At 46.0% G+C, this 25063-nt stretch overlaps 1 protein-coding gene across 1 annotated transcript; it reads left to right on the top strand.

Annotated features, from left to right (window-relative positions):
* Window positions 1-24575, top strand: LOC8025422 (probable RNA-dependent RNA polymerase 1). Its single transcript, XM_029970803.2, has 9 exons — window positions 1-603; window positions 1269-1520; window positions 3961-4144; window positions 7686-7943; window positions 15269-15451; window positions 15890-16036; window positions 20405-20529; window positions 21125-22462; window positions 23835-24575. Exons 1-9 carry the CDS (start codon window positions 16-18, stop codon window positions 24084-24086), a joined length of 3327 nt encoding a protein of 1108 aa, XP_029826663.2. The 5' UTR covers window positions 1-15; the 3' UTR covers window positions 24087-24575.
* Window positions 24576-25063: the final 488 nt, after the last annotated feature.

Here is a 25063-nt window from a genome sequence, read left to right as displayed (position 1 = left end):
TTGGACTCGCAGGTCATGCCGCACCTGGGCTACTCCTGCTGCTACGCTCTCAAGGCTGTCCTCCAGCAGGGCAATGACGCGGCGGCGCAGATGGCCATGTGGCCAGATAACGAGCGGGAGGAATTCGTGCACAGCATCCTGGAATTCGCGCACGAGAACGAAGAGGCGTTGGAGCAGGCTCTCTTTATCATTCGAGACGCCATTGAGAAGAGCAATGTGGTCACCTTGCACGCTGCTTTGCCGGAACTATTTCACCAATTCCGCAAGGTCCATTCCTCCGATATAGTTCCGGCTGGTTCTTACCTGATACGACGGCTCTTTGTGACACCTTCACGCGTTTTCTTCCTGCCGCCGCTGCTCTTCCGCGAGAACAGAGTGCTTCGCCGGTTCAACCCCGAGTACGCGATGCGTGTGACCTTCCGCGATGACAACCTCCAGCAGCTGTCACGCTCGCTGATGTTTCATCGGAGGAGGGATGAAATGGTGGATGCGATCGTGGGAAAGTTCCTTCGCGAAGGAGTCGTTGTGGGGAACAGGCGGTTCAAGTTCCTGGCGACATCGTGCAGTCAACTTCGCGATCACGGAGCCTGGCTTTACGCTGAGGTAATTTTGCTTTATTTTAACAGAATCGTAACTTCTCCCCGTAGGCAGCTGGGCACGCGTCTGTCGTGTCTATCTGTTGAGGGGTATGCAAACTGGCAACGCGTGGCCGTGACTTTGCTGGAGGAAGTTCACGGCAAGACCGGGAAACTTCGCTTTTTGCCACTACACGTTCCGACAAGCTACGGCGTCCCGCCCCGTGACGTGTTCCATGACAAACCCCTGGATGCTACCAATCACATTCACGAGAGGGGTGGAGAGGTCGGCAAGTCTTGCGTGGAGTCGGGCGTCTGCAGCGAAACAAGCACCGAGCATGTGGACAGACATTTCTGTTGGTGGGGGTGGGCCTGTCACATCGCTTCCCCCTCTTCGACTCACCACGGCCTTCCACGGCTCGCTGTCTTGTTCAAACTGAAAAACGGAAAGGGAGTCCAGCTTCTTTAAGCGTTGATCCTTTTCACGGGCGGCGACGCCAGTTTGCATAACCCTTTAATCGTTCTTAAACAGAAGTTGATTCGCCATCTGACGACTGCCGTGGATCCGCATCGTATCATTGAAAGCGTACATTTGTAATGCTATCCGTCTGCATTAGAAGTCCATATTTACAGCGATCAAGTTTTGTTGCTGATTATTTTTTTGCCATTAGTCGTGTCTTTTAATTCATACAGGACTCGTTGGGAAACACAGTTGACCTCATTCGCACCTGGATGGGAGACTTTAGTGGAATTCCCAACATCGCCAAGAAGATGGCCAGGATGGGCCAGTGCTTCTCTTCAACCATGGAGACCCTCAAGGTTCCGCTCAAGGGGGATATTGTCCAAATGACTCCTGACATCGTTGGAGGACGGCACCCGGTGTCGGCCAAAGAGTTTTCCTTTTCTGACGGCATCGGAATGATCTCCGCGTCGCTCATGGAGAAGGTAAGCCCTTTCCAGGTCCTTAACACAAGGGGCCATCAACAGTTTCGAGTTTTATTAAATTCTACCGAAAAATCGCAGCCAACTTTTTTTTCTCAAAGTTCCATTTTCTGCCAAAACTAATAATTCGGCCTGGGCACTTAATCGATTAACCTACCGATTAAACAATGATTGTTTTGATTGCGATTTAATTTTTTTAACGGTTAATCGCTTAAATTTTGTTTAAAAAAGCGACAATTCAACGCGTTCACCACGCAGACGTGGAGGAGTACACCTGTAGGAAGGCAGACTTTGGGTGAAAGTTTGGCCTAAAGTGAACTGTAGGGGCAAGATTTGTAACTCCAAACAAATTGAGAAGGTCATACGTGTCCCAGCTACTTCAACACCTGCGAGTGTCCGTTTAGCGCAGAAGCGACTATTCTTAAGTTAAAGGAGTCTGCTATTGCCGGAGTACATCAAGGAACCTCTTTGCTTCTGTGGCTGAAGTAATACTTTGTGAGTGTGGTGGGTGTCTTTTTTCGACTGTTCCTAACTACACGTCAAGGTTGATTTAAACTCTTAAGTTGTACATCGCGCCGTTCATCTCATATTCAGAAAAGGAGAAAAAAAGTAACTATAAAGCCGAGTCACACTGGTTATACATTATACAAAAGTCCGCATATCGCTTCGAACGCGAGTCGCCGCGAGATTCGTGGTTCGAATGCCACGTGGCAATGAGTTCAAGGAGGAAACTTGGACACGCTCCATTCGAACCACGAATATCGCGGCGACTCGTGTTTTCTGACTGTATTTCGTGTGATGTATGAGCAGTGGAACTCCGGCTTTATGCGTGGGAATGGACCGAATCGATTGCTTAATGGATTAAAGGGTGGCGATTATTCGGGTTAAAATTTTTAATCCACGCCCACCCCTAATACACATAAAAAAATATATGTTAAAGCCAGCGGGCCACGAAAGCAAAAATGCTGAACACTATATATCATTATACAATACTCTAAGAAAAAAAAAAAACTATAAAAAAATTTGGGTTTGAACGAATAATTCATCTGCCGACCTTCATTTCCTAGAGTCCACAATGAAAAGCAGGTAGTTACTTTTAACCATAAGTAATATAAATCAGTAGGTCACTGTTTCCTCCAAGTGGGAGGAAACAGTGCGTCGTCCTGGGGGGGTAAAAGATCAGAATACGTAGATGTAACTTCGGGGGTACCTCAAGGGTCAGTGCTGGGACCACTTTTATTTTTAATCTATATTAATCATATAGCGTCTTCCATCTCTTCTAATATCAGATTATTCGCGGACGATTGTGTAATTTACAGAACAATAAGGAACGTTAATGATGTCTCTTCTTTGCAACAATGATTTAACTGGAATAGACAAGTTTAATTATCTAGAAATGCCCCACTATATATCGAGTAGGAGGGACCACGTAAAAAAAATACGCGAAATAAAATGTCGAACTAACTATATGACGTTTTCTTCTTTTCCGAGAACTATATCGGAATGGAATGAACTGCCGTCTGATATTGTATCAGCTAACAGTGACTCTTTTATTAGCCTTATTAATGCAATGTAAGTTTCTGTGTTAAGTACATCATTGGTTTTTTCGTAATATTGCTATTGTGTGCTGGTGTGAATCATGTTTATTGATGTTGTTGGAAATTGCTGATGTGTGCTGTTATGTGACTTTCCAATTTATAATGATATTATGTGAATCATGTAACCCACTCCTCTGCTGTAATGCTCCGGCGCTGCAGAGAATAAATAAAAAAAAAATGGCGTTTTTTCGCTAGAAAAAAAAAAAAAAAGAATGAGTCGTTGAGTCACCTTCGTTCCGGTTTTATCAGTGTCCAGCGCCGTAACCTATCATCCGGAATGCGTATTGTTCGATGCGGCCGAGAAAAGTAAAAACGAAGATACTGGTTCTGTATAAGCCAAGGAAAATTCTCCAAATGAATGAATTGGGTGAGAGGCTAAAAACCGTGTAAACAAACATGATCTACGTCGAAAGTAAATGGCTGAATTTCGCTATAGAATACTGGCGTTGATGTTGAAACTTCTCTCATGCAACTCTAATACTATTTTACTGATTTTAACTCAAAGAAAAAAAAATTAATTTTTTTTTGGCGTAGAGTTTTTTTTTTTTTTTTTTTTTTTTGTAAATATGAACCTGCAGTTTGTGCACGCTCTGCGAGGTAGTCTTTTCAACACGAGCATTACTTATCGCGTCAAAAAAGTGAAGCTGATTTGCCCCTCTGGTGGTATTTAAATTATGTCTGCTACTGGGCAACTTGATACGCTAACAAGAGCCTGAGAGCGGATCGGTGCCGCTCGAGTGGCGGTTGCGTCAATGTGGCCACCATTGCAAGTTATCGAGACTCGTTCCTTAAAATATATCACTTAATAGAAAAAAAAACTATTAAATGCATACCGTTTCGAACAGGTCTGCAAGAAAGTGGGCCTTTCCTACGTGCCCTGCGCCATTCAGATCCGCTACGCGGGATACAAGGGCATGCTCTGCTTGAACCCGTGTCTGCAAGGCGACAAGCTGGTGCTTCGCCCGAGCATGCGGAAGTTTGACTGCTCAAGTTCCGACAACCTGGAACTGGTCAAGGTGTCTGCACCACGTAAGATGTTGGCTGGTCTCTACACATACGCGCGCACGCCTCACCGCCCCCCTGCCCCCCCTTAAAAAAATGCAAATACAATATTTGGTTGTATTATTTCCTAATATTCTCTTATTTCCGGGGGCTTGCGAGTTTAGCTATCAAGGTGCATTTCAATTTCAAAATAGAGGTGAGTACAAAGGCCTGATTAGATCTCGTACAAGATTGAGAAATATTGACGCCCCGGGTCGGGTATCGCGCTATTTGTCCTGACCTTACCTCGCCTCGGTGGTTTATAAATAGGATTCCGTGTTTGGGCAATTCTTTTTTTCGAATTTGTTTGTTTTTGCTGCGTTTATTTTTTTTACAAGTTCAGTGTTTTTTGGGCAAATTTTGGCGAATTCACACACAAACACCGAATGTGTGAGAAAAAATACCCCTCTAAAAAAGAAAGCATACTGCGGATTTCGAAAAAAAAAAAAAAAAAAAGCACCAATAACTCGGAACCTTGTTTATGAATGGGTTACTTGTTATACCCTGCGTAAGACAATTGCGCTGTGTATTTGTTGAGGTATTTAGGAAGTAATAGCCCAACGCTCCTACCAAGGTAACATAGCCGCTTCGGTGGCTCCGAGGCAAAGCGCCGGCCTACGCTTCTTCAGGAGCTCGGTTCGAATCCCGCCGAGGTGCCCGCAATCTGACCGTTGCAGAAAACCCGGCAACAGTGTCTCGGCATAGTAACCATGGCAACAGCGAGGCGGTCAGCAGCTGCGTGACATGGTGAAGGAAAGCAGGTCGCAACCTCTCTGTGCGCCAACCGAGCTTTAGGTGCTTCATACGTTTAAAGGACACTGTACGCGTTCCAGAGTACCAGTGAAGATGCAAACACAGTGCTGTGTCCCGGTCTGCACGCAATACGGATACACTGACGTATTCGGACGGAAGGGAGTACTTATATATGCCTATTGGACAGTCCGCTGCCGCGACCGTTTGGCTAACCTCACGAATTCGCATGCATTTGCTTAATGAAGATAATATATTGGTACTGCATTATACTGGCTTTGCGCTTTCTTCATTATTGCTGTTAGCCAGGTATACGTTTAACGGGGATAACCGAGCGTCGGTTTTTTACCCGACGAATCCGTTGCCTTTCGGCCGGCCTAACTATTAATTTGTTAAGTCGGAGTAAACCTTTTCAATCATGAAATCACCCGGCTTTTGGAACATTTTTGCATTTTTCATGCATTTGCTTCATACATTACGTTGTTATTTCACCACACATTTGTTTAGTGTTGCTCGGTAGACAGATACCATTGGCGAGGCTAAATGAGCAGTCGAATTCCCGTATCAGTCCTGAGAACATTTTCTACACTTTAACAATTAACACACGAAAAACAAAACAAAAAAACTTAACCTTGCAGGCGCGTTTTTTTTTTAAATCTTTTATGTTATTGAGGCATCCACTAACACCATGTTACTTTATGCTTCCATGCAAAATCGGGACAGCACCGCATTAGGCTTAGGGTGACCACCTTACTGCTAGCGGAATGCGGGACACGCGGAATAGGGGGGGGGGGGGGGGGGGAGGGGGGGGAGGGGGGGGGGGAGCGCAAGAGGATATTTTTTGAACAGGCACACCATGAACCGAGGTGTCGAAATCGTCAGTTTAAAAATCAACTGCACTACAACAAGGCACCAAATAAAATTGAGACATCGATGATGTACAAACTAGCTAAATTACCACTTTTTCTGATAAGGAAGATTAAGAAACAACAAATATTTTTCGTTTTATTGTTTCCGGTCAACGCTTACTTTTATAGACATGGTCCTACAGACATTTTTAACATTATGTGCTTTTTCGAGCGTCGTGACTTCCGGTCAACGCTTACTTTTATCAACATGGTTCTACACACATTTTTAACATTATGTTCTTTTTCAACCATGTTGAGTTGCAGGCTCCTTGCCTTGCGTGGCTGTCTTCACTAAAGAGAACTTTCACAGCAACAGGTTCGAATTGACACAACGGTATGAAGATAATTACAATAATTTATATTTAAACTTTTGGCGAGAAATTTTCTCCATAGTAACCCTGAGATGTAGGAACCTTACAGTATTTTGCCACCAAGGAAAGTAACAACGGCGCTTGCGCTTGAAATCTCCTGCAAGAAGGACGGTCGCTTCCCGCAATGCCTAAATAGAAAATGAAGTACCCTTGCGATTCACGACATTACCAGCACCTTGCGCGCTTCCCCGTGCCCCGTTGTTCGGCAGAACCATGAGTTGCGGAGTAAAGATTACGACAGTGTGAAATGCGGGACATTTTGAAGATTTGGGAATTTCTCGCGGGACGCGGGACATGAGCCCTCAATGCGGGACAGTCCCGCGAGTCGCGGGACGGGTGGTCACCCTAATTAGGTTCCGCTTGAAGGCATCTTTTTATGCAAGTTTAGTGGGGACTTGCAGACACATCATGAATTGTCATGATTTGTCATCTCACCATCTTTGTTTTCAGGTTTCATACCTAGCAAGCTAGCTAGCAAGGTTATTTTCCCAGCCGGCAGCGGGAAACAGCCGCGTTTACTTCATTTGCCCTGCCCATTTTTCACGCAGGGTCAGCGGGCCGAAGAAAGAACATTCCTTCACCATGGACAGCGCGCACAGAGTTGTCACACTTTTGAAAGGGGTCTATTACGGAGAAGGCGCCGTGTAATCGAACGCATAATGTGGTTACGTTTCTCGTTACTTATCCTTCCCAGGACTTACAAGAATTAAAGCTAAATTATAATTTTTTTTTGTATTTTTTGACTCAAGTTATATAAAAATTGAGTTTTTTGCGTTTTTTCTTCTATTTAGGTGGAACCGTTAAAAAAACAAAAAAAAACTACTCATTTTCAGTTTCTGGATGGACATACTGTTTTTTAAGTAACGTCAAAGAGTAAGACGTTAATTCACAATGAAGTAACGCAAAAGTAACGTGCGGTACTTTTTGCGGTAACGTAACGGTAACGCGTTCATTTTATTTTGAGGTAACGTAAGTCGATGACGCGTTCCTTTAATTTGCAAGTAACGAGTAACGTATTTCGTTACTTTTCGGTAACGCCTACAACACTGCGTCATAGCCCTCGCTTGATCGCGCCCTTCTTTTCCGAAAGTGCGGCCATCCGTTTGAGATATAGATGTATGAGTGATGCTTTGGAGTTCGTAGCGTCCCGTTCAACGCTTCTGCAGCCTCATTTTGCGAAATCCAAATTTCGGTTCAGTATCACTCTAAGGGTGATCGGAGTATAGGCGGTGTTCTAGACGCTACGTGGTTCGCATGACGGGAATCGAATAAAGCGCCGGATATCCTGCCTTATCGAAGTACCACCATCGATTGATCGTGCCACGGCGCTTCCATTGGATGCCGGCTACGCGTCGCATTTTTGCCTCAAGTGCGTCCCAGCATGCACTAGCTTGGCGGTACTTTGAACCTTTATCGAATCCGTCCAGCGCTTTAGAATCGAGCGGAGTTGCAGCCAACGCAGCTGAATGCCCGCACGTCGTTGTCCTTGTCCACTGTCAGGTTTGGTGTGCCTGAACCGTCCCCTGATCACCATCCTGGAGCAGTTGGGCGTGCCGAGTCGGGTCTTCCTCTGCTTGCAGCAGAGCACGGTGCTCCAGTGCACCGACGCTCTGGTGTGCGAGACCACGGCGCTCCAAGTGCTCAGCGGCTTTGGGGGCACCTCGCTGCCCTTCGCCGAGCTGGTGCGGGGCGGCTTCTGCCTGACCAGGGACCCCTTCGTGCGCTCGCTACTGTACGCAGTCTACAAAAACACCATGGGCAAGTAGTTGCGTTTTGATGAAAGCCGCTGTCGCACTGCTCGTACACCGCCGGCCTATACGGATCCCCAGGTGGAGGGTTCAAATCTCGACCGAGGTGCCCGCAATATGACGGAGGCTTATTGCGGAGAAGGCGTCGTGTAACCAAGCTTTCGGTTGCACGTCAAAAGATCCCCAGGTGGTCGAAATTAATCCTCAGTCCTCCGCTGGGGCGTGCCAGATGAACGTCGTAGGTTTGGCACGTAAAACCCCCAAATTTGATTTGGCAATGCTCGTACAGCCTCGAAAGTGCATAGTGTTCGCCGCAGGCATGGCACCAGAGACGACTCGAGCGAACCATGATGGCTTCATTCATGCTTCGTCTGCAGACAGTATTTGTACGACCAATGTGGCGGGGTTGTCATATATACACCCCAGGCAGTGTCTGCACACTTGTCTTTTGCATGAGCAGTGCGGCTTGAGGGTACCATTCCACCTGTCCTGAAACACGCGATAGAAGGTTCTTGTCCTTTCCCTCTTCTGCTCCTAAAGGAGCAAAAGCTGGAGCAGCGAGGACGAGCAAGACCAAAATTCAGCGCCATCTTGCGGCTCAATAGCGGTTGACTTGTTGCCAAGAACGTGTACTTTTCTGTGAAGTTTTCTCAATCCCTCAGTTTGGATGGTGACAAAGATGCGACCTGTAAGGACGAAACACCGACCCGCACAAACCCCTTGATACAACTCTAGGCTATGCGGAGAGCAAGTCGTCTGCTTCTTGCACAGGTATTGCGGTGACGTCAGAACGACGCCGAGCTCTGTTGGCTTTGATTGAAAGGATAGTGGGTAGACCTCAATCCTATATGCCTTGAGGTCTACCCACTATTTTTTCAATCTGCCAATAAGAGGTCAGCGTTCTGACATCATCGCAACCCCTCGTCAAGAAGCAGACGACGTTGCGCTGCGCATAGTCGCCGAAAAAGTGGGAACCGTGGGACCCGCAGAAAGGAGCTCCACTTGTCTACAGCAAAGTGGAAGGTTGAGCCAGTTGGTTCATGTTTCTTTAAATAATTAAAAGCGCCGAAAAAGACAAGGACAAAGAAGTGGAACGACACAAGGCGCACTCGAAACTGTGGTTTATTTCGAAAAGTACATGCACTTATAGGCCCCAGAACCCTGTCAGTAATCAGCGTGTCCCTCGCAACGCTTCTTTCAAATATTCAAATTCACTCTTTGACAGGGCGAGTCACGCTTCACTTACACACTCAACGCCCTTATCCCTAATTGCATACGCCTCGTGCACCTCTCTGCTTGTTCGGTCGCGATTACGAGCCAAAGGGCAAACGAGCCAGTCAAAGGGCAAGGAATATGTCTTGGTACTGCTTGAAGCTACACGTGACTTTACACTACTCGATTCGCCGATTGTGTGTCATGCTATTTATAACAGACTTGGAAATTAACGCTTGCGCGGCTTTTTTTATTCAATCCCCGAGCCATTTCGCACTACCAGTTCGAATGTATAGTGCAGGCCTCGTATTATCGCTTTGGCGCTTCTTCAACTCATTTTTTCAGTCACCAGAAGAATAGCACGGCACACATGCCGTTCCTCGCGCAGCACCCAAAAACACTGGGTTATGCCCACATCTGTTTTGATCTACAGGTGTATGAAGGGGTGGCCAGGCTCTTTAAATCGACCGCAAAATTCGATTTGTTAACCTATCGCGCTACGATTTTGTGCAGCGTTGCCCACAGATGGTGCATTTTGTAAAATTTGCAAAGAGCGAACCTACCCGAGGAAAAAGTTAAGAAAAAGGCTTAGCTCCCATGGAAACTCGAAGAAGCGGTCTTCAAACAATAGGGAGTTTTAGTAGACCGTGCTTCCCCCTCCACTAACCCTCCGCTACGACAAAAAAACGCGCCTGCGTGCCGATCCGGGTAGCGGAGGGGCTTAGCGGAGAGGGGTCTACTAAAACTACCTAATACGGCGCCGTTTCGCACGGGAGAAAAAAGATAGTGCAAGCGGTCGCGACGCCAACTGCCGCCAACGACCGAGCATACGGCGCCGAGTGCCGGCGTATTTAGCAGACTATCTTTTCGACTCATAAGCGGCGCGAGCTTTTTTGATATCGGTTGCCAATACATTATTTTAGCATCCTTACTAATAAAACTCATTAAATGGGCACAAATTGGTTAAAACAATGGTTTATCGGGTTATTTTTACTTTTCTTTTTTTTTTCGTGGTACTTGTGTTGTCTGCTTTGCAGTTCTTTGTTACCGCGCCTGTTTTTGTTTCTGAGACTCTTGCCGCCTGCGGAACGCGCGCCGCTTTCGAGTCGAGAAGATCGTCTGCTAATGACGCCGGCTCTCGGCGCCGTATGCTCGTTCGTTGGCGGCAGTTGGCGTCGCGACCGCTTGCGCCATCTGTCTCCCGTGCAAAACGGCGCCGTATTGTTTGAAGACTGGTGGCTTCGCTGCACTTCCACAGGAGCCAAGCCTTTCTCTTTCTTTACTTTTCCCTCAGGTAAATTCGCTTTTTTAAATTTTACAAAAAAACAATTGCACAGTATGTGGGCAACGCCGCACAAAATCGTTGCGCGATATGTTAAAAAACCGAATTTTGCGGTCGATTTAAAGAGCCTGACCTCTATTTGGGACACCTGGTAAAACCCCATCGTACCGGCGTGCGGTCGTGTATCCCTCTGCGTGATCCACTTTAAAGGGGTACTACAACGAAATTTCGGCGCTCATTTTTTGGTCTATATGTGTTCAAAAGAGCAGTATCACATGGAACATACCAATATCTTGTTAAAAAAGTCTCCAAAGTGAATTTTAAAACGAATGAAACGATTAGCAAAGAGCACCTGGTGGATGTCGCTAACGCCTCGTTTGTAATGCTCGTCTAGGAACCTTGACAGCTAGTGACGGAGGTTGTCTCGTCTCCGGCCACGACGAGAGAAGGGGGGAAGGAGGAACTCCCTTCTTCCTGAGAATTCCTTCTGTGTGTCGCAGAAGTCGCTATTGTCCCCATAGAAGATTATAGAAGATTAACCCGTCACTCAAAATTCGTACAAAAGCAGCCGCTTCGGTGGCTGGAACGACAAGGCCATCCTCTCGACGTCAGCCTCGCTGTAGCTTTGCTCGTCTTGAGACGACCTTCGTCACGATTGCGTTGGATGTCACGTGCTCTAAGCTGGGCCTTCTCCGAGCGCTTGCCAGAGTGAGCCGTTTATAACGAAAAATACAGCCACCAGGATCAAAATACAAACGTGCAATTGTCATTTACGGGTATTGTGGATCATATTCAACCTATTTTTGAACACGACGGGAATATTTCAAATTTCGTTGAAGTATCCCTTTAAGAGCCCCAGGCTACACTGGCTGCACTGGCATCTCTGGGACACTAACCTCATGCTGGCTAAACATTGAAGGACAAAATTTACTTGCCTTTTGTGATCTGCGAGGCGTATATTTATTTTATTTATTTATACCTCAAATGCTCCATTTTTTACATGGGGTATTGCATGAGGATAGCTCTTCAGTGGATTACGTACTCAACGGCGGTCTTGAAATTAGTGAGGATGGAGTGGTGCACGGCGTCGGCGGGCAGATTATTCAAATCCCTTGCTGTCTGAACAAAAAAAAAAAAAACGACCAGAGGTGGGCAGATGTTCGAGCACATGGAGGATAAACTGTTTTATCTTGACTAATGCGGTCTGAAACTCGGTGAGCTGGCATGATAACAGAATTGTCGACTGATGTGAAATATAATTTATGACAGGAACACAGCTTGGCAGCTTTGCGTCGTGACTCGAGGCTTGGGAGACCAGCATGAGATTTGAGTTCGGTGACACTGTTGTGCTAAGAGTAATCGTGAAAGGTAAATTTAGCTGCGCGATTTTGTACGGACTCGAGTGACTAAGGTTAGATTGACAAGGGTCCCAGACAGCGCTTGCATGCTCTAATTTTGGTCGGACGAGTGTCGGGTAAGCTAGTAATTTTACAGATGGAGGGGCTAGTCGCAAGTCTCGCCGCAAGTAACCAAGCACTCGGTTAGCTTCAATTGTCACGTTCGTTATGTGAGAAGACCAGGCAAGGTTATGTGTTAAGTTTATGCCTAGATATTTGCAAGAAGATGTAGAGACTACCGAACCACAGATGGTGTAGTTCGGGGTCGGGTAGAATTTTCTCCTGTGGAAAGAGATTACGATGTTTTTGTAACATTAAGTTAAAATAACCATTTGTTGCACCATTCGTCGACTTGGTGAAGGTCACGCTGGAGGGTATGAGTACCAGTAACGTTATGATGGGACGGTAAATGACTCAATCGTCGGCGAACAAGCGAATGTTAAAGGATATTTTTGTCGACAGGTCATTTATATAAATTTAAAAAAAAAGCAGATGGGGCCGAGGACAGTGTCCTGAGGCACACCTGAAACAACTGGGCATGGGTGAGAAGAGTGATCGTTAGCGTAAACAAAGTGATGCTTGTTGGTTAAGGAGCTGCATATCCAGTAATTCCAGTTGTATACAAGGCTGTCAAGGTTTGACGCTGTGTGTCGCGAAAGCCTCAAGAAGGGTTGGTTCTGAGAAATTTTATCAAAAGCTTTTTCGAAGTCTTAAAAAGAGCATCTACTGGGCAGCACTTGAACTCGGATCGTTAATGAACAGTGCTAATTGGGTATCCAAGAAAGCCTTTCAGAAAACCGTGCTGATTTGGGTGAAAAAAGTGAACAGTTACTAAGAAGCTTATGATTTGGGAGTAAATTACATGCTCTATTAATTTGGATGAAACGCAGGTGATAGATTGGTTCGATAGCTGTTTGTTACACGAAGACGAGGGACCTTTCGTCGGCACTGGAATGATCATGTCCACCCTCCAGTCCTGTGGCACCACTCCAGATGATAGGGATTCCTGAAAAATGTTAGACAGAATGATACTTGTATTATATTGTTTTTTTTAATACCTTTGAGTTGATGCCGTCGACGCCGGTAGATGTTAACTTTAGCGATTCAATTGCTTTGGAGATGCCATTAGGATCGAAAGTAATACTTGGCATAACTGGATGATCAAAGAAAGGGAAGTCAAGAATATCACTGTCCGATTCACTAGTGATTGAAGAAGAGAACATAGTTCATTGTTTGTGCAACTTTATGACTAGGAATGGAAGAATTGAGTTGATCGCGTAATGATATGGGTTTGGAAGGTTTGGGGTTAAATGACTTCCCAAAATTGTTTAGGATTGTTGCGCAGCATATCGGGTGAAGTAAAAGAGAAAAAAAAAAAAAAAAGAAAAAGAAAAAACACGAGCGTTTAGCTGCAGAAACAAGACTCGAATAGTTTTTCTGTGGCATAATATCCCGTGCGTCTGCGTTCGAACGTTTTGCTGAACGGAATTGTCGCTTCTTTTTGTTGAGACGTTTTAACACTGTATTGAACCATGGGGATGCTGGAGGAAGCGTCGGAATCTGCGGGACGATAGCAAAAATGATAACTGGTGGGTAGGAAACATTACAGTAGATGAATTAAATTTATATAGGAGACGGAACATTAATGGGAAAACATTGCAGGTTGTGGTGAGCTGCAATAAAAACACCACCGCCACGTTGGTTCACACATTTACGCCTAAAGCTATCGAAACCAGGAAAATAAGATAGTATCTCGGAATCGCAAATAAATGGGTTCAGTCATGTTTCGGTTAGGACAACGAAGTTGCATTCGGTGATATCAATCAGATTACGGCGTGAATCCCGTTTAAGAAAGATACTTCTAATATTGGTGTATAGAAATGACAAGAAGTTGTGCCTTGAGCAAAAACGTTGGTAGATATATCTAAGATGAGCGCGGGACAACATTTTGCTTGGAGCGGTCGTACGTTGCGTTCAATTATTAGTTCATCGCGACGAAGCTTGCAGGGTTTACGTTGGGCCCTTCCAAATTCAAGCACGTGTTAGCGGGCAAAGCGTGTATGGGGCACTTCTACATTTGGGAAAAAACGCTTGAATTGCGTTCATTTGGCCTTTAGAATGACAGATATCAAAATTATATTTCAATGCGACGCGCCGGAGAGTCATACGAGCAATTTCAAAATAGGGCTGAAGCCCCGCCTCCCTAGCCTTGGCCAGCCAAAAGATCCGTCGATGACGTCACGTACAGCGACAGTCTTTTGCGTTTTTCTCGCGTTTAACAATACTTGCGCAGAAAATGGTCGGGTATTCGGGTTCACGGGGTAAAAATACACTAGAAGTCACTTCTCATTTTGTTTTTTTTCAAGAAGCTCCGTAGCTTCTCTTTAAGAAATGCTATAGTTCGTACCCTTAAGTATTTTCGCATTTGAAAGACTCGCTCTCTATCCTTATGTTAAAACTTTACAATGATGGGTTTGTTTTTGATTGCTTGGAAAGTTCAGGGTCTGTGTGTGCTCGCTCGATATCTCGCATTTGGAGTGTGACACCAAAACTCGTGCTGCAATGCCCAACTATCAGCTCCTTGGACTGGGCCCAGGTCTCGCTTCATTATTTGTGTCTAAAAAACAAGGTTGCACCGGCGAACTGTCTTCGGTGTCATCGAATCGGACTGAGCGTTGAAACATTTGCGCAGCGCTTTCCTCGGTAATAGCCTGGACGCTTTTGACCTGAGCTTCGATAGCAACTGCAGAAGAGCACTCTTCAATTTTAGTAAGCCTTTTCATAATATCGTCAAACGTTTTGTCGTTCTGAGACAGCTTAGTACGAATAGATTTCATCTCGCTTAAAGGGATGCTGAACCGAAATCTGGATTCCCCAAAACACGCGGCAAAAGCGGGCAACGGGATGCTACAAACAGCAAAACATCACTCATACAGCGATATCTCGAACGGATAACCGTATTTAAAAAAAAAAAAAAAAAAAAAAGAGGCGCATTTGGCAGGAATGTTGACGTCATGTTTCTCCGAGAAGGAGAGGGAACGGCCTCGCGTCTTCCCCGCCTTGCGGCCTTGAGAGAGCGAAGCGAAGAGAGGAGGAAACTAGGTATCTTGACGTCACGCGCCTCGTCGGCCTGGTTCAATCTCGACTTTTTCCAAAAATACAACCGTCCATTTGAGATATCGCCTTACTAGCAGTGTTGTAAGGATTGTAGCGTCCTGCCTACATCTCCAGCATTGTTTTTTTGAAATCCAAATTACGGTTCACCATCCCTTTAAGAGACGCCTGTCCTGCTTTAATTTAATGAAGAGCTGTAATTTCTCCTCGGTGCACTTGAAACTTCAGCGCCTTCTGTAGAACCTTTATAGCCTCAGTCTCAGCCGGACTAGTAACACTGTTTTTAACGTGGCAGGAAAGAAGACTGATCTATTCTTTGTTTTTTATCAGATGGACTGCGGTCGAAGAGTCGCATCGCTGTACCACCGAACACCGGACGTAACATGCTCGGAGTGCTCGACGAAACCCAGAGCCTTGAGTACGGAGAAGTCTTCGTTCAGTTCACGGAACATCAACTGGACGATGGGAGTTGTGAGGATGACCCAAAAGTTCCTACTACAAAAATTCTTGTCGGTGAGTTTAAAGGCTCTAGGCTTATTTTCTGTATTTTTATTTCAATTTGTTGCACCACTGCAACAAAGAATGCCGATCGAGAAAACCAGTTTCACGCAAAAATAAAAATTGCCCTAAACGACAGCCATTGGAAAGAGTAAACGGAGCGCGGTTTGTTAAATCCTTCTAGGGGTCCGTCAACGTGTTTTCATGTGCTTACATACAGCTGGAGAAAACTTGTATTGACAGTTCATCTCACCAAAAATTGTTCCCCTCTCTTCGCTGTTCCTATCATGGTGACGTGCAGTGAAAATGATGGATATATTTCAAGACCACCGCAAGATCTCGAAAAACGCCAGCCCCCTACAAATAGCCCACTTCTTTTTTTTCATCAATTTCTTTTTGGCGGGTCGGCGATCATTCGGCGTTTGAAGGTAACCTGCTTCTGGCCACACCCAGGTGCTGTTTTGGTAACAAAGTGCCCCTGCCTACATCCGGGCGACGTGCGAAAGTTCGCCGCTGTGGACATCCCTGGTCTGCATCACGTCAAGGACTGCATCGTGTTCCCTGCCAAGGGTCCCAGGCCTCATCCCAACGAGATGGCTGGTGAGCGGCACCTTGTCACTCTCTGGCGTCTCTCTCACCAAGTTAGAAGTAGGCAAGACATCATTTGACTGCGATAGCCGTTATTAGTGAGCTTTCGCGGCATATCCAGTGTTTGTATCGTGCAAGTTGCGGCCAGCTATGTTTAGCGGGACGCAACTTAAAGTCCGGCGCTGCTTGAAGTCTCGTCATCTTACGAAGGTAAAAGACGGGACCTTTCGGAGGCCGGTGACCTCTTCTTCGGCTTTCTTCTTCCCAAGAGAGCTGAGGAAGATGCCACCGGCCGCGAAACGTCCCGTCTTTTTTTCTTCGTTAGAGGTCGCGACTTAAAGCAGCGGCGGCCCGAGTTCAAGAGGTTCCATTTTGAATTACGGCTTTTATAGTGAGAACATACAGGCACGGAATGGTATGTTTGAAATAAGTTTTATTATGAGTATCGCTGGCAGACGCACCTGAAGTGGAAAATGCAATTTTTTTTGTTACCACCCATAAAGCCGGGGCACAGCCGGGGTCACACAGTGCTTATACATCATGCAAAAAAGCCTGCGAACAGATTCGAATACGAGCCACTGCGAGATCCCTGCTTCGAATGCCGCATGGCAGTGAGTTCAAGCAGGAAACTTGGCACACGACATTCGAAGCACGGATATTGCGGTGACTGATATCTGCAGACTGCCTTTTGTATAATGTATAAGCAGTGTGACCCCGGCTTAGAGCGGCCATGAAACGATTTTTGCACTTTCGCTAAATACTGCTTAGTATCACTCTCTAACGTCAATAACCGAATAACCTTGCCTCAGTTTTTTTTTTTTTCATCAGTGGCAATCGCCCGAAAGATTTGAGAAATATGAGCATCGTTCACGCCCTCGCCTCGGAGCCAAAATAAGCGGTCACGCGGCCTGGTGCCTATCCTATGCTGCCAACGTTAATCATAGCCACGCGCTGGCGGTTGGCAAAGTAGAAAACGCGTGCTGAGCTCCAGGCATTGTTAGTTTGGCTATTCTCATCACCGCAGTGGCTGAAGACGAGCCACTAGCCAAGTTTCAGCCGAGGCATTCATTGTTACGAGCCGGAGTCGAGTGCTCACGAGCTTTTCGTGTCCAATCTATAAGCCGCGCTCGATTTTCGTCAGGCCGGTGAGTTCGATCCCACAATTGCGTCATGAAGCTTTGCGAAGGCAAGACTGAAAGAAATAGTCCCTCTTTCATCCTCTCAATTTAACCGCATCAAAGAAGCTTCTGAATCGGGGACGGTGTGTACGAGTATACTTGGGCCAGACTAGACCAATAGCCTCTGAAACGTCACGAACATTCCAACCCAATATCGCTTCACGGCCCCTTATCTGCACCACAAACTCACCGAGGCACTGTGGCAACATACGGGGAGGCTGTGCTGTACGATGCGACGTTGCAAAACAAAACAAAGAAGATTGTCGCTGTTACAGCAGTAGCTAGTTTTCTCCCCATTCTATGATGGCCGTCATTGTGGTGAAAGTTTACGCTTCAATATAACGCAAAGGTCGAGGCAAACAACCCTCTGGCAAAGCAGATTCTGGCAAATCTGCGTTGGGAATAGAAGCAATATTATCAAGTAACTGCGGCAATTTTTTTCTAAAATTGCTGACAATGCTGCAGCACAGCAAAGTAGGCAAATCATTTCAAGGAATTTAAAACTCTCCACCACGCTGAGAACGTCTGTGATCTTGCAGTAAGTACAGGGCAATCATCAGAAACATCTGAGTTCGAACTTTGATCTCAATGTCAACCTGAAACTTGCAGCAGTGTGCATGGTAAACTATTGCACTCGCAAAGAGCCAAATTTACCGATTGCTACTGCAGCCATGTGTATGAAAACAGTTCTAAAGCATGTCATAAATTACATTTGGGAGATCCTGCAAGCAAAGCCATTAAGGTTAGTAGTAACAATCAACCAAACACAGGCTTTCAGCCATCTGCAATGTGGCACACAACGAAACTGTAGTAGATTAAAAAAAAAACTATATGCACTATCACGGTGAAAAGAAGGCCCAAAAAATTCCGAGCTGTATGTCACAATTAAGGTAATAAAAATGCAAGGCGAGCCCAGTTAAAAATGTAAAACATACCAGCTTGCTGTAAGTTCAAATGCTTCTCCAGGACTGTTGCATGTATCTGAACTTTCAGGCATCTGAACTTTTAGAGTGCATTTTCAGCGTAGATTTTCTTCAGAGGACGTGAACAATTTAGTCTCTGGAAATCAAAACTTGTTAGTGTTGCGGCCCCATGCATGACTACTGCACATGAGCACGCTACAGGGTAGCTTCATACGTGTCTAGAAAAAAGCCAAATAAGTTACTAAAAAATTCAGTGCTGCAACTCAGACGACAGGCGTGCTGATAAACTGTCAATCTCGGTACAAAATGCCATCTTTTCGCCTATCAACCTCGCCTGGCTTTCTTCATTGAAGTTGACAACCTCTTCGAGTGATGGAAGTGCCGAAGCAGTAAGTGCCGAAACACTTCCATTACTCAACCTAAAATGAGGTAGGACAATGTGACCGTGAAGTCTCCAAGTAAAAGAGAATCGTGCTTTCCTCTAGCCATGGCTGCTTTGTCAGTTTTGGCCAGCACGCGTTACTCTACAAACGTGAATGAAAACAAGATAACGCCATCGAAGACATACCGTTTTCAGAAATAAGTCAAAGTTTAAGAGAAGCAAATAAATACACTGAGAAGCACCGTCAATTTCTTGCAAAATGTGGAAGCACCAGATCGCAGAAATTAGTCCGTGGTTCTTTCAGTTCAGTTTGCAGTCCACCTTCAGCTTTTACCATATCGTTTTTTCCATATCGTTTACTTCATGATGATGATGGTGGCACAGTGGTGGCGATTGGAAGCTATGCTTGAATTATAACATTATCGTACTAAAATGCATAAGAACGAAATTATAAAAATAAAATCGGTCCTTTTAAAAGTTTCTAATGATGTCAAACCACCGCAATCTCACGTCCAAACGTTGACCAATCCCGATGACGCTAGCGATGACGATGGCTGTGGAATGGTCAGCCTCGGGACTCTGCGGCAAACGCCAGTCAGGCCTACACTAGCAGAGTACACCACCACACTGCGGCTACATTGTACTACGACGGCGCGACCAAGGCCGCGTAACTTGTCCGCCACACTGAATAATTAAGCGGCTGTCACAACGAATATGAATATCGAATGCATATGCAGTGAGAGCGCGTGAACTGATGCACTTGTAAATCCTTCAAAACCCCCCAAAATAAACTTTTTTAATGCGCGATTGTGGATTTGTGCACGTATATTCCATGTCCCTATCACAGCCACTCTGGGACGTTTTTGATAGTCTTTCCTGAAACGTCTATGAAATGTCTGTCTGACGTCTGCTTCGGGGCGTGGGACGTTCGCGCAATTTTTAGATATCCCAGGGATGTTTGGTGTTGTCTGGGTACAAACGCGTTTGATCCATCTTCTTAAAGAAACCATAAAATGCATTTTTGGGAGGAATAAATAATTTTACTTTTTTTTATTAATCGCATATCGTTTATTGAGCTTAAATAAAACAAGTGGACGAGGATAGAAAGTCAAAAGGCAAATTGTTTGGTGGAAAAATTTGAAAATGTAACGGACTATTTCTTGCCTAATTTCCTTCGAAAGCTCTCCGCCTTTGCACTGTGGTGCATCGCGGTGCCCAAGCACGTAGCCGAACCCAGCTCACGCAATGAGTAGGAGCACTCAGTCACTCGGGCGTATGCGCTCAGGGCCGTGACGGAACTTATAACTTGCGAATGACAAGTTCCATGGTGTTCTTATAGAGCACGGTGGAAGCTTGGAGTTATCGCATCCGGTGCCCGATCACGTCACGACCAGGTGATTCTAGTTGAGGAGGAAAGCTCGGGAGGAGAGCTCGGGAGGAGAGCTCGGGAGGAGAGCTCGGGAGGAGAGCTCGGGAGGAGGGCTCGGGAGGAGGGCTCGGGAGGAGGGCTCGGGAGGAGGGCTCGGGAGGAGGGCTCGGGAGGAGGGCTCGGGAGGAGGGCTCGGGAGGAGGGCTCGGGAGGAGGGCTCGGGAGGAGGGCTCGGGAGGAGGGCTCGGGAGGAGGGCTCGGGAGGAGGGCTCGGGAGGAGGGCTCGGGAGGAGGGCTCGGGAGGAAGTTGAGAAATCATTTCATGGTCCTTTCAAGCCATCTGCGACTGAAGCAGTCTGTCATTCTCCCATCGTAACCATCGTAGATCCGACAGGGTTGATGGGGGACGTAGGACTGCAGCTGAGCGAAACCCGATATAAACTTATTCTACGATCTGTGTTTACTTTGCACAAGTGAAGGGGACATAATTAAGTCCCTTGCTCATATTAAACGTCGATCTTTGTGCAGGCTCGGATTTGGATGGAGACGAGTACATTGTCATATGGGAAAAGGACCTCTTGTTTCCCGGGAACAACCAACCTGCCATGGTATTCTGCGACCACTCCTCGGTTGTTCCTTCGGACGACTCACTGGTGCGCTTTGCCCCTTTCAAGACCCGTTGTCTTGTAGCTCTCAGCCATTCTGCGAACTACCACTGGCTAAGATTAGGTACCTTTGAGACTGGCGTGCTCGGGTCGCGCAAGAAGTATAAAACTTTGTATTTTTACGCACTCGTCAGTTTTTGGCCCAACAAGCACATTACCTAGTGAAATGTGTACACGATAGAGATACCTGTGGCCAGCGATATAGACTTTCCATTTTCCCAGGGGGAAATGGAAAGTGTAGGTCTTCGCTGAGTAATCGCCAGTCACATCTTGTGGATAAACTCCGAAGCAAAAGCCGTCAGCTTGAAATGTAATTGAGCACAAATTAGCTGCCAACACGGGCTTTTTTGCAAAATGGTCAAGAAGCCATATTATACAGGTTTTAACTAGTCTGCAGAATATATAATTACACGATGGGGTTGGGGATTGTATTGGCGCGCAGCTTTTAAGTGTTTCTCAAACTTTGTCGTATACATTCATTCACTGCTGATTTGAGTGATTGCACCGCGTCTGCGCCCTAAAAGCAAAAGTCCAGATAAAAATTTTCATTTTGTAAATTAAAAGCTTATAAATACCGCAGGAGGACGGCATGGTCAAGTTCATCTGCAACTACATCAAGAACGACAATGTGGGCATTCTTTCCAATGCACACCTGGCATGGGCGGACAAGCTCCCCGACGGCATCTTCTCCAAACGTTGCCTCAACATTGCTGCGAAGATCTCGACGTGCATCGACTTCGCAAAAACAGGGACCACGTCCCACTTGACCAGGGAGGAAAAGCCCAGTGTTTACCCAGACTTCATGGAAAAAGCGGGCTCCAAAGATACGTATCGCTCGACCCGCATTCTAGGGCACTTGTACCGTCTTCACAGATACTTGGACTCTGTCCTCAGCACCAACTTTCAGAGCCGCCTTGCCGAAGACGTGAACGGTGTGTTGTTCGAGCTTCCAGGTTGGCAGTGCTACCAGAAGACCGCTGAGGAGTCCTTGACGCTGTACTCGTCCCAGATGGAGCGAATTCTCTGCCAGTACGGAATCAAGAGTGAGGGAGAGGTGGTAGCTGGTCTCATCACCACGGTGTCCGATTATAACAGGAGTACTCTGGACAGGAACAACGTGGAGGTGGTTGTCGTTAAGCAGTATCGCGCTCTCGTCGAAAGTACACGGGTAAACTTTTTCAAGGAAGTGGACGACGCTTGCCGCGTTGGAGGCGTTAGCACGGAGGTGGGAAGAAAAGTAATCTTGTTGCAAATGGCATCTGCTTGGTACAAGGTGACGTATGCGGACACCTGGAAGGAGAGGAACTGCCGGAGCTTCCCATGGGCAATAGTGGATGTCCTCCTCCTCGTTATGAAAGAGAAGGCATTGGAATGTCATTCTTTGAGACGAGTACCACGTAACCTGCTTGTTTCAAAACTGGACGAGGAACTCTGTGAACCATCCGAAAAGACTGCGGAGGACCGTGCCCTTGATGTGATCTTCTTGTGGGCAGCCAAAGAAGAGTTGATTCAAACCACAAGGAGGATGGCTCCATATATCTGCAAGCGCTGCCTAGCACTCCTCTTTCGAAGCTTCCTTGCACAGGAACAGAGGTACTCTGAACATGGCTCTGAACAAAGCTCTGAACAACTCGCGGTTGATGGCGCAGAAATGCCTCATTCCATCGAGGGAAAGCCTGCAACTGTCGGAGGCTATGTTCTGGCCTTCCTCCGACACTTGAGCAGTGCCGAGGTGGCATTTCCATCTTGTGACTTCTGCACGTGGTCTTCGTCGCAAGCGCACGCCGTGACCTTGACTGCCCTCAGGACATACAGCCTGCTTGCGATATTCGGGGATCTGTGTTATTTGGGACTCACGTGTGATCCAGACCTTCACGAACCGATCCAGGTGGTTCAGGAAGGAAACCCTGTCCGGATCCAGGTAAGTCTACAAGGATCTCAATACTACGCATATTTCTGCCCGTTTATTTTAACATCTTCGCGTGCCGCGGGAAACGTAGCTTCGTTTCGGGCTATGTTCTAGACCCGACTAAGCGCACATTTCTCGGGAAGTTCTCAGTCGTTCTGGGATTATCCGGTGGTGTACAGTGGCGTACCATATTAAACGATTGCACAACTGTTTTAATTATTAAGATAAGACATGTTATCTAACCCGGCACGTCGTCTCAAACTAAAGTTTGTGCATGGAACGTATGCCTAGCTGCACCGGAACTGTTTTGGGTATTTAAAAGCAATGATAGTATTTGACTTTGCGCTACGCTATAGGTATCCAATCATTAGCGCATTGTTTGTTCAGATTGTTTGCATATTGCAGTATGATGCTTGCTTCACGTATCAACCTCAGATGATTGAAGTGCATAGAAATATCGTGATAAGATAAAGTGTACGCGTATATACCATATTCATGACGTCTGGTTAGGAAAAACGAGGTGTGTATTGTAGTTTTATATTCTAATTGATAGTTATTCAACCCCTTCGCAATGTATGCAAAAGGGTCTATCCTAATAGTAGCTAGGGAAGTTGCTGATATAGCTAGAAAACTGTAGTTTACTTTCAATTAATTGTATATCCTGACACCTTCAGACATTCGCGTAAATCCACCACGATTTTGACACTTCCTAAAATTGGTGGATTGCCGCTGGTTTTTTTAAAGTGCATTGCTATAACTGAACTAGCCATCTGAAACAGCTGTTGAAGATAATAACAAGAAAGCATTTAGTCGGCTTTCATTGTCAATTGCTGATCTTGATCGCTGTGCTGAAATAAGGTGTGTACTCTCACTCGGCGTGCAACTGACGTGTCAGAGTGAGCGCTGTGCAAGCTAGGGGTAACATTGTAACTCCCTCTGAAAGTAGAAAAAATTCCGTTCCCTCAAGAACAAATGGAACGCCCCGTTCAGCTGCAATCCCGGCCACATGCTTAGCGGATGACATACAATATGAATGATAAACTAACCTTCCGAACCCCGTGAATCGGTTCAATCACCACCCTCCCGTTTCGACCTGGATGAACATCGTACCGGCGTGCGGTTGTGTATTACTACTGCGTGTTGCACGTTAAAGACCACAGGCTAGCAGTAGAACTGCACTGGCCGCATTTTTCGTCAACATCGGAGACACCAGACGTCGAGTTTTTTCCCGCTGTCTAAACGAGCACAATGTGTCAGCTAACCACTGTCCTGCACTACTCGGTAAAAATGCTTTCACTTGTAAATTCTCAAGACAGGCGCTTTTTTTTTTAATAAACCTTATTAATTGCCCGTTTGTGACACACCGATGGCTTCTCTGCTCCAGGTGATCAGCCCCAGGTTTCGGGAAATGCTGAACCACAGCGAGGACGAGGTGTCCAGCCTGCTGGCCAGCTGGTCTGGCGTTCAACAAGTGCACATCAAGAAGCACTTCGACCGTTCGGGCCAGATAAACTGCATCCTGGTCTTGGCAGTCGGCCGGGACTGGCAACGTTGGTTTCTGGAAGAGCTCCTGCTTCAGCCCTGGCTCGCCAAGGCCATTGAGAAGCGGGACCTAGAGCCGTTCTTCAAAGATTAGAAGCCCCCCCCCCCCCCTATTCTAATACATTCATCGCGCATAGTGTTATGGTTTTATATTTATTGTTACACCGGATTTAAATGCATAGCAGTCGTCAGAAATCATTTTTAACGACTACTATTGCAATACGTGTGTAACAAACAGCTTGTTTCCTGTTTTTAATATTTAGATTTTAGTTTTGGGAGTATGAATATCCACGTACCTCAGTTCGACTCAAGTGTGTAGCTGGTATCGAATACCTTTACGTGCAAACTCGTTTCCACGATAACATGTTCGAACATATTCTGCCAGTGCATTTTTACAAGGCCTCGCCATATTTGTTTTTGGTAATGTAAATTCTTGTGCACTGCTTTATTTTTGCTTCTGTAATTTCTATTCCTCGGCGTGAAAGGGTTGCGCTATAACGATGTCCTAATTTGTTTAGATTCCGTAGCAAGTTGTCTTTAATATACTGAACTGGAATTAAAGTATTGCAAGTGTTTATTCTAATTTTGGCATCTGCGGTTATGCTTCTGTCTTGTTCCTTTTTAAGCCACTGAATGTTTCCAGAATATTGAGTTCCATAGCTCGGCACTCGAGGATACATGTCGTGGATTGACCGCTTGTGTTCACGGAGTCAAGTTCTCAAGTGCGTGCTGACGGGATGTTCTTTCACTTGAAAGATGGCATGCTATACTATACTTGGCAGGATGCTTTTTGTCCCGACAGACAATGGGTTATACTTACTTTAGCAGCATTTTCTTTAGCCTGTAAGACGGCAGGTTATACTCTATTTAGCAGGATGTATTTTGGACTTGGATAGCGGGTTATGATTTATTTGGCAGGATGTTCTCTTGTCTAAAAGATAACTTTAGAAAACTCCCAAAGATGCCTTATGCTGGATACAATGCCCGCCAGATTCCTACGCAACCCGCTAATTAACCGTGCCTCATTTCATGGGAGCGCTATCCTGGCGGTAGCCAAAAAACTGCTCAATG

The sequence above is a fragment of the Ixodes scapularis genome, unplaced genomic scaffold (assembly GCF_016920785.2).
Source record: "Ixodes scapularis isolate PalLabHiFi unplaced genomic scaffold, ASM1692078v2 PGA_scaffold9__187_contigs__length_104089568, whole genome shotgun sequence".
In the NCBI taxonomy this organism is placed as follows: Eukaryota; Metazoa; Arthropoda; class Arachnida; order Ixodida; family Ixodidae; genus Ixodes; species Ixodes scapularis.
The sequence above is the reverse complement of the archived record's forward strand: the minus strand, read 5'-3'. Positions and strand labels throughout refer to the sequence as shown.

Coding starts and splice junctions, on each gene's coding strand:
- LOC8025422 (XM_029970803.2), top strand. CDS start 16: ATGCCGCACCTGGGCTACTCCTGCTGCTACGCTCTCAAGGCTGTCCTC. Junction 1,521..3,960: donor CCGCGTCGCTCATGGAGAAG/GTAAGCCCTTTC, acceptor CGTTTCGAACAG/GTCTGCAAGAAAGTGGGCCT. Junction 16,037..20,404: donor TCATCCCAACGAGATGGCTG/GTGAGCGGCACC, acceptor ATCTTTGTGCAG/GCTCGGATTTGGATGGAGAC.